We start from the raw sequence: 13,484 nt of genomic DNA, 5'->3' as shown, positions 1-13,484 counted from the left end.
AGGTGATTTCCGACAATCAAGTGAGTAATTAGATCGTCTGTTATCTATATGTATGTTCAAACCGAAGTAAAGTGGTTGTTTCTCTGAAAGTTTTTTAATACGACCGATAAAATACTCCAAGACCCAAACAATCTAGTTTTAGTAACTGAATATTACTTGGCTGGTTGGATTAGCTCGAAAAAAATGGCCTTGAAAAGAAGAATGTGTAAGTGAAAGTATGCAGAAAAGGTTCCTTTTGAGCCTGGTATGAGTTTAAATACAGTAGTTTATCTTTAAATTGTATAATCTCGAGTTCTAGCACTCAAAAAAGGGAATCATTTTTGGTGTCGTAAACTTTCAATTAAAAATCCTGATGTCGGCAAAGAAAGAGCTAAAACGGCCATGTTTTAACGTCTTTTACGGACTCTAATCGTCGAAACCAATCATATAATCTTATTTTCCTCTTTTATCTTCTCAGGTAGGTCTTCGTGCTGTATCTAAAGAAAATAGTTTGGGGTCTTACAAACTTTTTTCGGCCAGTGTGAACATCATGGCGAACCATAAATTATATGTAAACGGTGATTGAAAAAATTCTGATTCAAGTAAGTCTTGACAATCGACTCAATGGATCTTTTAGATATTGCAATGCAATGATTCTTTCTACCTTTATTAAAAGCACATTTTGAAATACGTATTATTGGGATCGAACCCACAACCTTGCGCACCGTAGCTGGATGCTCTACCTTCATGCTACGGTCGCTGATTTTAAGTAAGGCTAAAATTACAATCAAGTCAATGGATCTTTTAGACATTGCAATGCAATGATTCTTTCTACCTTTATTAAAAGCACATTTTGAATTAAGTATTATTTCCATAAAGCAAGTGTTTCGGAAAATTTTAGGAATCGAAGTTTAGAATTTCCCCTTGAAAAACACTGAAGATAATTCAGAATATTGAATGAAACTCAGTAATATCTGTTTATGGAACAAAAATTAAATGTTCTTACTAACACCCAAGGAAGGGCGACTTACTCATTTTTTTAGTTACTTTATAAAAAAAACTTCAAAAAGAAAAGCTGTTAATTATAACAGTGTCTGTACACAAATTTAGACACGTAAAAGAAGTTAAAAATGTTCCACTTAAAATCAACACAGACTCATTAGTAAGATTAACGATGGAAATGCGGTAGCCCATTATGCGGATTATCTTCCATCGCTAATCATTCTTTAACAAAACATACTTTACGTAAACAAACAGGTTTCTTTGAAACACAAAAGGATAAGAACCAACATTACAAACAAACTATCTCAGTTATTGCGTTAGTTTTCGTTTAAGTCTAAAGGGGACCGTTTACTAATTCACAAACAGTTTTTCTTTTGAATGTTTACACTGATTCAGACCGATTAGTAGCCAGTACCTAACTTCATATTGACCGATTAGTAGCCAGTACCTAACTTCATATTGATGAAATTCCAAAAACTTCAAAGTCTGTTTTACTGTGGTTTTACCCTCGTTGAAAATATAATTAAGAGTGGAAATGAAATTGAAACAGAAATAATTCAAAACAGTTTGTTTCAAAACATGAAAAAGAAAAAAAATGAACTTCTTGAAGAACAGTCACATGGTTAGAGCCTTTTTTGTCTCCGCTGTAGATTATTTTGGGACAGACTTTAATGCATTGCTGAAAAATCGAGGTCCGGCACTGACATAAAAAACTAGCGAAGAGAAGGTAAAATTGAAGAGGAACTTTTGACTGAAAATCTTTCCATATATATTATTACAGAAAGAAAACGTAAAAAAATTCAAACATTTCCCAAAAAAATGGAAATTAAATAGGCGTTCCTTCGAAAGTAAGATAAAAAAAGTTGAGTACCATTGATTTCGAAAACGCCTCAAGTTATTTTATTCTACAATAGTATCAGTTTACGAAAACAAATACAACCGGGAAAACGAAAACAAAAACAAATTTCATTACAAATTAAGAAACTTGGCAAATTTTAAGTTCTTAGGGTATGATATAAATTGAAACAGTTCGATCTTTTTGTTTTAGTGTCCAGAGAAGAACCACAGGTGTACAATGCATTTATTATCTTTGAAAACAAAAGAATTGATCTGGTCTATTCTGTTCTCTCATAACTCAATCTAAGGTGAAAAACTTTGACTCTGTTCCCCTGTGAATAGAAAAGTTTCTTGAGTGTTGGAAAAAGCCCCTGGGACATGAAAAAGCTCCGCGAGCATGATATTTTTCCAGTGCCATAAATATTGCGTCGCGTCAGTTAAGTAGCGTAGTAAGTGTTACGTAGTGTGGGGTTACGTAGTTTCGTCATGTACAGTCAAGTATCGTACGTCCAGTCACGTCAAGTCATTATCTAGATAGATAATTGGAATCTCAAAGAAAAGAATCCTTCATGAATTGCAACCTCATAGAAAAAATATCAAACAAGAGCGTTCGGATTAAAAAAATCAGTCAATGAATTGAGACTCTAGGCTTTCACTGCATAGGCTGGAGTGTTTTCCTACCAGGCATTGCAATTTGACTGATTATAAGTGTAGCCTCTCTCAGAATGAATATTAAACACAGGTAAGAAAAATCAAAAGAGAGCACAAGAATAATGTAGGGTGATTACACGTTTTTTTTTTTTTAAGAAACACACTTTTAAGAAACATGAGGCTCAGAATGCCTAAAAACTAAGAAACATCTAAGAAACATGCTGAGGCTCAGAATGAGAAAATAACATTTTTTATTCGTTTTTTTTTTAATAACCTTCCAATCCAGCCTTCCATGAGGCTGATTATGTCAAAAAGTTTAGAAACATGTAAGAAACATTTAAAGCTCAAAAGGCCGATTTCTTAAGAAACATTGAGGCTGCTTGGTAAAACTAGTTTCTTAAAAAAAAAAAAACGTGTAGCTCACTGTTCATCTTTTAAAACTAAGAGATTGGTGAAGACCATGAACAGTGCGATGATGCGATCATGCGTATGTAATAAAGCTTGGGGAGCAATTCATTTTCTTTTTGCTTCGGTCATTGTTGCCGAAAGATTACGCAATTCGAGATTTTTAATGTTTTTGATTTTATTAATATTTATTAGCAGTTTACGGCCACGGCAAACAAGGGGGTAATCTGATCTGCCTCTTGTTGTGGCCTATTGCCAGGGCTATGGAGTACTCTTTTATATAGTTGGAAAAGACTTTTGTTTTTACAATCATGAAGTCAATAGATAACGGAGTAAAAGACATTCACTTACACATAACGTGAGCTTGTTGACCACAATCTATGTCATCAATCATTAACAACATCCCAATCATCTTGGTGGTATTCATTCTGCAATCTCTCCTACACAAAAAAGATTTTGAAAAATGGGTGGTATGCATTCTTCATGCTCTCATACATAAAAATATTAAAGAAACCGCAAACTATCAATCGAATTTGAACTCGAATAGGAACTAAACAAGGTGATAAAAACATTAATACTAAGCATATTAGCCACAAATTGACCATCAGCGAAAATAAAAAGAATGTATAGCAAACAAAAACTGAAATAAACAAAAAACAAGAGCTGGGAAAACTTTGGGACAATGGGACAGTTTTGCTGCCATCAAAGAACCAGAGCCTTTGAAAATACAATCAAGGATATAAACGAAGTTCCTGGTGATGATTGACAAACCTTGTCGTAGTTACGATTATCCCAAATCAGGACCTTTGAATCCAAGCCACAAGTAATCAATTCCTGGACGAAATAAAAAATATAAAAAATAGTATGAAAATTGCGGTTGTAAGAAATTCGTTGAGAAATGAAAGTATTTTGAATAGATCTTATAAAAGTTATATGGTATGAATTCTCTTAAAGACTCTCCATTGCATATCCTGAGAAGAAACTGACCTCAAATGGATCGTTATAACAAACATCAGTTACTGCTTTGAAATGACCATTGAACGTTTTCATGTGTTCACCAGTATAAATATCATATGCTTGCACATTTTGATCATTGGAGGCAAACACAACCTGATTATTGTTCGAAACACAAGTTGATCCTGCTCGGTCATTGTTGGCACTTGAAGCTGCATAGTTGACCTTGAAAATAATAATTAACTAATAATAATTTAACTTCATTAAATGTATTATTAATCCAGCATATGAACCACTGCAATATATTCATTTACAGGTGACTCCCTCTAATTTGATCTTTAAAGGACCAAACATTTTAGTTCGAATTTTAGAAAGATTCGAATAACAGAAGTTCGAATAAGATCGAGTTAACTGTAGCTATTGAAAAATCATAATATCTCGATACAGTGTTGTATATCATTGATGCCATTTACCCTTTTATAGAAAGGCAGCCAGACGGATACCAGAAAGAAGAAGTATGAAGAACTCACAGTATTGCACATCAAGAACATTAAGTTACACTCTGCTAGACAGACAGACAGACAGACAGACAGACAGACAGACAGACAGACAGACAGACAGACAGACAGACAGACAGACAGACAGACAGACAGACAGACAGACAGACAGACAGACAGACAGACAGACAGACAGACAGACAGACAGACAGACAGACAAGCCTTTGTAAAAAAAGGTATAATGACACCACCTTTGCTTGTTTTCCATTATGACATTTCCAAAGAGAAAGTGTTCCATCAGAATTCAGAGAAATCAATCCAAAACCATTTGGCGTGAAACTGATACTATCTACTCCATTCTTCTTGGATTCTAAATTAATCCAGAAAAAAAATGTTATTCATATAAGCAAGGAGAATTCCCATAAGTTCATCAATCACAAAGTCTATTTATGTCTTGATTTATCAATGTACGAAATAGTGTTTTACAGGATCTCATTGCACTTGTTGGAATGATCTTTGTTTTTTTCAATAGACAGAGGGTGTATCTTTCAAACTCGGCAAACAATTATTTAATTCATTTTTAACCTGTAGTCTGCAAGCTTTTGAGTAGATTCTTTGTTTTTCGAACATCCCAGATATTGATTTTTCCATTTGTACTAAAAAGAAATGCAAGTATGCGATGATTGGAACATTCAGATGAAATATAAACTCAATATGGAACTCATTGGATTGGACTGGTTGCAATAAAAAGGCTACAGTCAAGTTTGCTTAGTCACAAGACTGCAATTTGATTGCATTTAATAGTCTTGAATCCTGAAAGAACCATGCTTGATTGATATCCATTCATTGTAATTTTTCGTCCTAAACAACCATCAAATAAACAAAGCTTGAATATAATTAATTGTAAAAAGGGCCTTTTATATGAACTTGGTAAAATCTTCATAAAAGCTTTAAAGTAAAACCTTCCGCTGTATAAGACATGTTCTTTTCTTGGTGACCATTTCACTGCAGTAACAGGGCTGTCATGACCTAAAAAATAATTTTGATTGCTAATTAAATTTTTGAGTTTTTTATCAAATAAGGGACTTTTGATGAAAAATTTCTCATTACCATTGACATCATTTTAGCAATGCTAGAGTTTTTAAACTTTAATTGAGACCAAGAATATAATATGCAAGAATTAAATGATTTCTTTTTTTGCTACCAGTCAGTGTGTGAGTTCTTGATCCAGTTGCCAAATCACAAATAAAAATGCTCTTGTCCAAGCTGCTTGCTATAAGAAAGAAAACAAAAGACTGTTTAAAAATATTTTACAAGTCCATTCGCTTCAAGCAGTACACTCTGTTTTGCCACCATATGGAAATCAACCTCATGGGAACTAACTGTACTGACATTGAGAAAATGGACTTTAAATCTAGAATTGAATATAACTTTAACTTCAACATTGAGTGCTTGTATACCTGCAATGAGAGGGTTTCTTCCGATTTCTTTACCATGCATATCACTTAACTTTGACGTGAAATGAAATTGTTCAGCCACTGAAGTTGATTTGCGTCCCAGACTTTTATTTCATTTTCCGTTTGCATGAAAAACATTCCTGTGTCCAAGGGATACCATTGTAATCGTTGAATACACTTTTCGCCAGTCCTTTTCCTAAAATATAAATCTCAACATTTTAACGTCGAAGCGTTCTTAATTAATGGTCTTCATTATGCAATTTCAGCAACAAGACATTCTTTTGTCGAATAGAACAATCAACTGACATAAGGCACACTGTTTTGTTTTCATGATTCGTTTTAACAACAAAATTGTTTTTGCAAGCTCAGCCTTTTTCGCAGTGATTCGGACCTCAATTTAAATATATTAACCTGACTTGAAAAAATTCTTTCAGTGAACTTTGCCTTACGCTTTTATAAAGACAGAAATTTTTGGATTTACAAGATCTCTATTTAACTGCACAAAGGCCAGAACAGTACAATTCGTGAGAAAAGGACAAACTTTCATACCAGCTTATATCTGCAATTGTAGAAAATCCATTACTTCCAGCTAAAAGGCTTCTATCATGTATGACAATATGACCTTTTGCTGATCCTGAGAGTAGACTTAAAAAAGAAAAGAAATAACTTTAGAGAATGAGACGTGAAAAAAGATTTATGAATTTTTGTAGCATCTATCTGGTAGAAGTGTCACCCCATCATTCAAATGAGTTACTTACTATCTAAATTCCTGTTTCTCTAAAGATAGACATGTAACAGGAGCTACATGATTTTTGCAGACTGACACAGTGCATAATTCTTTTGAAGCAAATAATTTTTTAGTGTTAAAACTTCTCCACTGAGATGATGTTGCGGTGCCAAGCTGGTGCTTTAGAAATTCTTGGAACTGCATAATACATTTTCATTTTCTTTTTATAAAAATACAAAGAAGCTATTTGAAAGATAATGGATATGGATAAAATTAAGTTTACTTGGTACCATTTTAGAAAATAGAAGGGTCAAATCAAGAAATTTGTTAGAAACTTGAAAATGGACCCCGGCTAAAAAGAGCCAAGAAGGTCTCCAGATTTAATAATAGATTCTAATATTCAAATATTATTATTTTTATCGTTGACTAGAAGAAATATTGAAAAGAAATTTCTTTATAAAATATATCTTTTTTGCTATTTTACTTATACATAAAAATATATATGTCCCTGAAAAATATAACCTCTACTAAAAATTGGTTACAAACCACTATAGAAAAACAACTAAAAATGCAAATTATCAAAAAAGTTAATATCACTAGTAAAAATATGAAAGTAATCGTTTAAAAATATATTTCAAACCATAACCAATATAACTGAATATACAAAACTACAATAACAAAACTGTAACAATAACAAAAGTCTTTTTAACATGTTCCGTAGTAGCGATCCCCATAATCGCCAAGACCAGGAACGATAAATTTATTTTCGTTCAATTTTTCATCAACACAGCAAGTGACAACTTTAATTTTAGGGTATGCTTCATACATACTCTGAAGGCCTTCAGGACAGCAAATAAGATTAATAAACATGATTTTCTCCTCAGGAACTCCGGCTTCTAAAAGGACTTTGATTGCTCTTTTGGCACTTCCCCCAGTTGCTAACATGGGGTCAACAAGGATACAAAAACATTGAGAGATATTTTTTGGCAATTTTTTGTAAAATAAAACAGGAGCCTTATCACTCCTGCTTTCATCTCTCTGAATTAAGATTTTACCAATTCCAACTCCAGGACAAATTTGACGAACAGCTTCTTGAAGAATGTCTCCAGAGCGTGGAATGGAAACAACACAAAGGTTTTGACCTTCAATCTCAACAAGACCCTCAGCTGGCCCACAAGGTGTTTCTACCTTTCCCATTTCTACATTTGGAAGTCTTGCAAGAGCTTCTTCAGCCAGGATACGCATCAATCGGTCACCGTAAAAATTGAATTTCTTACATCTGGTATCTTTATTTCTCAGTTTCATTAAAAGAAATTCAACTGCTCTTGATTGAAGAATTTCGACATTTCCTCTGTAACCATTCATTTTGATAAATTTTCCTGATTATCTAAATAAAAATGACAGTTAGAAGAAAAATACTTTTACAATCTTAATCAAGCAAATAGAAATGATCAAACCAAATCAGATGTAACCAATTGATGTCAAACGCAGTATCGACATGATTTGGTGTACCACCCTCACAAAATATTTTTTATGAATATTTACTGTAACTTTTACCAATGATATACTGGTACAATTTTTTTAGGGCATTTGAAGTTTGTTCTTCTATTTTCATCTATTTTATAGAATACAAAATACCAAATACCCTTAATTCTTTAATGAGATACTGGTCTAAACTTTTCCAACAAGTAAATGAATACCAGAAACTTTGCCATTAAATACTTGTGTACCAGTAATTTTCCGTCACGTACCAAAATCCCTCAATAGACCAATAAACCTTTTGTTAGATGTGATGTGGAACAATAAAGAATTCCAACATTACAACAAATAACACACAAATGCATAATTGGTAGACGTGTGTACTAAATATCCTATCATTGTTTTGATGCTGGATTCAGTGGAGTTTTTAAATTTTTTAATCAATTCAGCCTTTGAAAATTCGAAGCACTTTTTCCTGGTCGTTATCGTTATTCAACCAGAAAACTCGATTTTAAATTCGGTTTTAAAACTCAATATTTAAAAAAAACATTTTAGTCATGAAAAGCTGCAAAGATTTAGAGAAAGCTAAGTTTTTTTATTCTTGAAGCATTTCTTTCCATACGTATCATGGTTTGTACATATAATTATTCTATAATTATTCTAATATAGTTTATCAATAACTTTGTTTATGGTAAAAAAAGAACAAGTGATACTTTTATGGACCTACCTGGTTATGCATTTAACACATATATAATTGATATCTACGTGAGCGTGACCATTAAACAATCATTCAGAGCACAAATAGTGACAATCTATCAAAATTAGTCGTTTGTTTCTTATAAAAAAAAAATGTTTAGAAACCAAAATTTCATGCTCTTGAAATATTCATTCATATTCAAGACTTAGTGAGCAAAAAAACATATCTCATCAAAAAATTTAGTAATTTTAAGAACATTGATGTATGCTTATTAATAGTGATTCTTAATGATAAAGATGCGTTTTTTGAGTTGAAACTTTTTTTTTTTTACAAAAATCTGCTTGAGCCATCTTTTACCTACTTTCATGCAAAAAGTCAGAAAAAAACAATAGTCCAAAAAACCCTTTTTTTAGCCGTTTTTAGCTGAAATTTACCCCAACAATTTTTTTCCAAAAATCGAGCTCTGTCACATTCAAGAGTTTATAGTTATTCATCTTTGTGCAAAAAATCATAAAGAATGAAAAAGCCAATCTCGAGATAAGCTGGTAACGAACGAACGAACGAACGAACGAACGAACGAACGAACGAACGAACGAACGAACGAACGAACGAACGAACGAACGAACGAACGAACGAACGAACGAACGAACGAACGAACGAACGAACGAACGAACGAACGAACGAACGAACGAACGAACGACGGTTAATTTATAGGATTTTACAAGGCCAAGATACCGCTGAAGACAATATAGCGTTATCGGTGCTTTAATAATTTTTATGATGTTGTACGGAATTTTAAGTTTGCCTTGAAAAACTGGCTTGGGCGAAGCACGCGTTCATATTTTGAACGCAGAAGTCAGTGAGACTCGGCGAGCATTTGGCCTCTTCTAATTGGCCATAATAGACCATGTGATAAGAAACGAAATTTTTCGTTTGTTTTGAAAACGCTTTTCACTTCTCAACAAAAGACTTTTTGAACATATTTTATTCTGTACTTTTTGCATAAAAAGAAAGATATGTTTTTCTCTCTCCCTCTTTTAATTTGAAAAACCTTTATATAACTGAATGAAAGAGAAGTTGAGTAAATAGGGAGGAGGGTGTATTTATTTAACAAATTCCTTATTTTTATATATATTTTTTTTTATGCAAATGAGTTATGGGAAATCTTTTGTTGAAAAATATGTGTCGAACAAATTATACAAATTTATGTGCATTTACAAAAACGTACCCGGGAAATTTGAAATTTCGTTTTTGTCAGTTGATAAGAAACCGAGTTTACTTGTACTAAGCCAGATATTCAGTCACAACTTACCATCAGATTTTACTAAGTGACTGAATCAATCTGGCTTAGATTTCTAGGCTACCTCGTGGGAAGGTATAGCAGTAATTAAAATGACAAGATGTCGGCATTTGAAAAATTGTTAAATTATTTAATAATCAACTCTTTCCCTTTCTGGGTTCCGTGTCTCTTAACAATGCCTTTAACTTGGGGCAAAAACAGGCGATTTGCCTTTGTAAAGCAAAGAAATTTCCGCCCTAAATTTGAAATGAAAATATTAAGAACAGACAGCGTTTTTAAAGTTCAACAAAGTTCGATTAAAAAAATCGTTCGATCTGTGCATCTAGCGACTTGTAAAATGGTCATGAGTTCTTCATAAAGACGAAAGACATATCTGGACTTATTTCATATTCTCCAGTCTCTTGTTAGTAGTTTTTCTGACTTTCTGGGACTTTGTGAGTTTTTTCTATGTTTCTCAACTGATTGAATGCCTTTACCAAAAGATCCTCACCGATGGGATTCGAACCCACTAAATGCAAAGTTCCGCTGATCAGGAACCCAACGCCTAGATCACTGTGCCACGGATTTTTGCCAGAAGACCGTTTCTAACAGCTATTTATATTGTACAAACTACAGACCATACTATATTAAGAGGAAATAGCAAAAGCGTGCTTGTTTCAAGCTCCAACCCTAACCCTAACTGATAATAACCCAAATCCTAGCCAATTTGATACATAACCACACCCAAACCACACCCATACCCAACCCTATACTAGGTCTCGCCTGTAGGTCCTGACACTACATGTTTTTTTTTTATAAGCATATAAAAATCCGAAAACAGGCTCAGAGATGCTTAGGTCGAAAGCTTAATAAGGCTGAAAAATGCTTGAGGGATGCTTATATCCTAATACTTAATACTGCTTATATACTGCTATACTACTATAATACTGCTTATATCCATACTACAAAGTAGCTTATACTTTTTTCATAGGCTCTATTTCTTTTTTTCTATTTCTATTCAATAATCCAGAGGGTACATACGTACAATTTCCTGAATGTAAAATAAAATGGTAATAAAATAAAATCTATCTAAATATAAAAAATCTAGAATTTAATAAAAAGGCAACCACTTTGGATTAAGAGGTAATTGAATATTGCAGAAAAAAAAACTTAGATTACTGGGATCGAGGTAATGCTTAGTATATGCTTAATTTTCCCCATATCTGAGCCTAGATATGCTTATAAGTGCAATGCTTTATATAAAAAAAAACATGTATTCCCGATGAATGCTGGATTCAAAAAATATATATATTTCTGTCTTTCGTCTTTATGAAGAAGCCATCACCTTGTAAAATTTTCCTGTTTTCTGATTTTCGAAAAAATTAATTCCCGGATTTTCTGATTTTTGGAAAATTTTTTACCTAATTGTCTGAATTTTGAAAAAAAAATTCCCTGATTTTCCGATTTCGGAAAATTGGAAAACAGGGAGGGAGCTACAGCTAAGGTTTTGCTTCAAAATTTTTATTTCATGAAAAATTAATATCTCAAGTTGGCAGGTTTGTATTGATGCCAGCTTGCAAGGAAAGAACCCTTTGGAAATCTTCAATGACCCCTCCTAGGCTAGAAGGGCCTGGAAACTTTCAATGACCCCCTTGCCTTGGAAAATATAAAAAATGAACAAAAACCCTTTGGAAAATTCATGCTCAGACCCCCCTGGAGAAATTCGTCGATACCCCTTAATTTCAATTTAATAATACCCCTTAAAAGGTTTAATTATGTACTTACTCACTTAGTTGGTAAGAAGCAAATAACCAAATATGACAAGCACGTGATAATCTTTGTTTTCCCACACTTAAATCGCCGCCATTTTGATTGTTTTGCTTCTACTGAAACTGAAAGGTCTGGGACCTACTGGCATTCTTGGAATTCTACCTAGGCTTCTTTTTGCAAAGAGGCAAAAAAGACTAGGTCCGGGGTTGCGTGATTCGTAGAAATGGTAGCCTCAATTTGAAAAACAAAAGCAAAAAAATTCTGGTACGTTTGGTGGTCGTCCATGACTTTCACACCACAAAAGAAGGTCTTTTTAAAATCATTTTTGACATTTTCTGGATTCAGGTATGGCATATTTCTTAGCACAGAGTTCGAAGCATTGAAACATGATGTCAACAAGCTGTTTTCAAAGTTTCACGAAAAGCAGAGTGTAAGATTTGATGATTTTTGTGAGGAATGGAAAAAATTGAACTTTAGTGCACTTTTCGGTGCAACTTACAGAAATACTCCTGGTTCAAAAATGAGGATTGCTGAGCGACTTTTTCGTATCGCTAGTGAATTTCTTTCGGAAGACTCTACTTTTTTATATAGAGTTGCTGCTATTTACACGTTTTATGCTGTGTATTTCAAGCAAGTTACTCCTGTGAAAACAAAAATAAGAATGACTCCTGCCATGTGGACCGACCTGATGCAATTCACGGAAGTTTTAAAGAAGCATAGTCACTATGATGTTGTCTATATTATTCATGTTTTACGCAAGAGTAAGGCATTTTGCTTTACAGCGTTTCCCAAAGAACTTTTTTTCGGTAAAATAGAGTTTATGCTCGGTGTTGAAGGCATATCTGGATTTAAGCATTCTCAAGAGCGCAGCGAGTATCTCACAGAGATTCTTGATGATGAAAGGATTGTACCAAAGCTCCAAGCAATCCAGAATGATTATGCTGCTATAAAAGAGAAATTGATTGCAGAATCTCAGGAGAATGAGCGAGAAGATTTATCAAAGGTTCTGTTTTACATTAATCAAGATTTTCCTGAAGACGTTTCTACAATGATTAACTCTTACAAGAGGAAGTATGATGATTCAATGACAACCTATCAATCAAACGACGAGGCAACTCAAAGACCTGTTTTAACACAACTTCGAAAGATAAAAGAAACTACCACTGCTCCTACTACTACTATCATTACTGACAGTGATTCTCAAGCGGAAGATGAAACACGTGCATCCAAGATTTTTAAATTGAAAGAAAAGCTATGGTCTTCCAACATTCAAGTTGACAAAAGTAAAGGCTATGAAATTAAAAAGGAGAAAAAAAAATTGTCAGCATTGGAGGAAAGTATTGCAGAAAAAGAAAGAGAAAAGGAAGATAAGAGACATTATTACAAGAAAAGTGCAATGTTACAAGTTAAATCAAAGGTTCCAGGATCAAAATCGAAAAGCAAACATCCTTATATACGGTTTGAACTTCCCACTCAAGCAGATGTCTATGAACATTAGTTTTCAAGAAAGAATATTTTAATATTGGTATTTTTAACATTTGACAATTGCAAAATATAACCTGGTTTTTATGAACTAAAAGCATATTTAAATATCTTGGATTGATTATAAAAAAATTGTACTCTGTCTTAAATCTCTCATTTTGGATCAAATACAGGACATCACATATTTTGTACATTCTACGGTATCATTATATATACGATGAAAAGGATATGAGGCTGTCTATGTATATGGTGTTGTTTTTTTATATTT

The 13,484-nt window shown here is 33.2% G+C and overlaps 3 protein-coding genes across 4 annotated transcripts in view; 1 reads left to right on the top strand and 2 right to left on the bottom strand.

Moving 5' to 3' along the window:
• Window positions 1–6,738, bottom strand: part of LOC136810030 (DNA excision repair protein ERCC-8-like) — a 61,715-nt gene extending 54,977 nt beyond the window's left edge. Inside the window, exons 1-11 of one of the 2 annotated variants that reach the window (XM_067066598.1) lie at window positions 6,541–6,738; window positions 6,332–6,427; window positions 5,786–5,978; window positions 5,530–5,598; window positions 5,288–5,354; window positions 4,911–4,981; window positions 4,577–4,695; window positions 3,862–4,053; window positions 3,646–3,708; window positions 3,226–3,314; window positions 1,850–2,348 (exon numbers count right to left, since the gene is read on the bottom strand). In XM_067066598.1, coding sequence (XP_066922699.1) covers window positions 3,261–3,314; window positions 3,646–3,708; window positions 3,862–4,053; window positions 4,577–4,695; window positions 4,911–4,981; window positions 5,288–5,354; window positions 5,530–5,598; window positions 5,786–5,825 — 675 coding nt within the window. In that variant the 5' untranslated portion in view covers window positions 5,826–5,978; window positions 6,332–6,427; window positions 6,541–6,738 and the 3' untranslated portion in view covers window positions 1,850–2,348; window positions 3,226–3,260. Of the gene's footprint in view, window positions 1–1,849; window positions 2,349–3,225; window positions 3,315–3,645; window positions 3,709–3,861; window positions 4,054–4,576; window positions 4,696–4,910; window positions 4,982–5,287; window positions 5,355–5,529; window positions 5,599–5,785; window positions 5,979–6,331; window positions 6,428–6,540 lie in introns of those variants that run through there. The other variant, XM_067066599.1, reaches the window with a different exon arrangement.
• A 281-nt stretch (window positions 6,739–7,019) lies between these two features.
• LOC136810028 (uncharacterized) lies at window positions 7,020–11,856 on the bottom strand. The gene is made up of 2 exons (XM_067066595.1): window positions 11,750–11,856; window positions 7,020–7,896 (listed from the first exon to the last, which is right to left on the bottom strand). The coding sequence occupies exon 2, from the start codon at window positions 7,872–7,874 to the stop codon at window positions 7,215–7,217; it is 660 nt and encodes a 219-aa protein (XP_066922696.1). The 5' UTR covers window positions 7,875–7,896; window positions 11,750–11,856; the 3' UTR covers window positions 7,020–7,214.
• A 239-nt stretch (window positions 11,857–12,095) lies between these two features.
• On the top strand, window positions 12,096–13,457 carry LOC136810027 (snRNA-activating protein complex subunit 1-like). The gene has a single exon (XM_067066593.1). The coding sequence runs from the start codon at window positions 12,255–12,257 to the stop codon at window positions 13,230–13,232; it is 978 nt and encodes a 325-aa protein (XP_066922694.1). The 5' UTR covers window positions 12,096–12,254; the 3' UTR covers window positions 13,233–13,457.
• The last annotated feature ends 27 nt before the right edge of the window (window positions 13,458–13,484 follow it).

This window comes from Clytia hemisphaerica, unplaced genomic scaffold (genome assembly GCF_902728285.1).
Source record: "Clytia hemisphaerica strain Z4C2 unplaced genomic scaffold, Clytia hemisphaerica genome assembly, whole genome shotgun sequence".
In the NCBI taxonomy this organism is placed as follows: domain Eukaryota; kingdom Metazoa; phylum Cnidaria; class Hydrozoa; order Leptothecata; family Clytiidae; genus Clytia; species Clytia hemisphaerica.
The sequence above is the reverse complement of the archived record's forward strand: the minus strand, read 5'-3'. Positions and strand labels throughout refer to the sequence as shown.

Excerpts from the sequence above, each read along its gene's own strand:
- LOC136810028 (XM_067066595.1), bottom strand. The coding sequence starts at position 7,874 with ATGAATGGTTACAGAGGAAATGTCGAAATTCTTCAATCAAGAGCAGTT.
- LOC136810027 (XM_067066593.1), top strand. The coding sequence starts at position 12,255 with ATGAGGATTGCTGAGCGACTTTTTCGTATCGCTAGTGAATTTCTTTCG.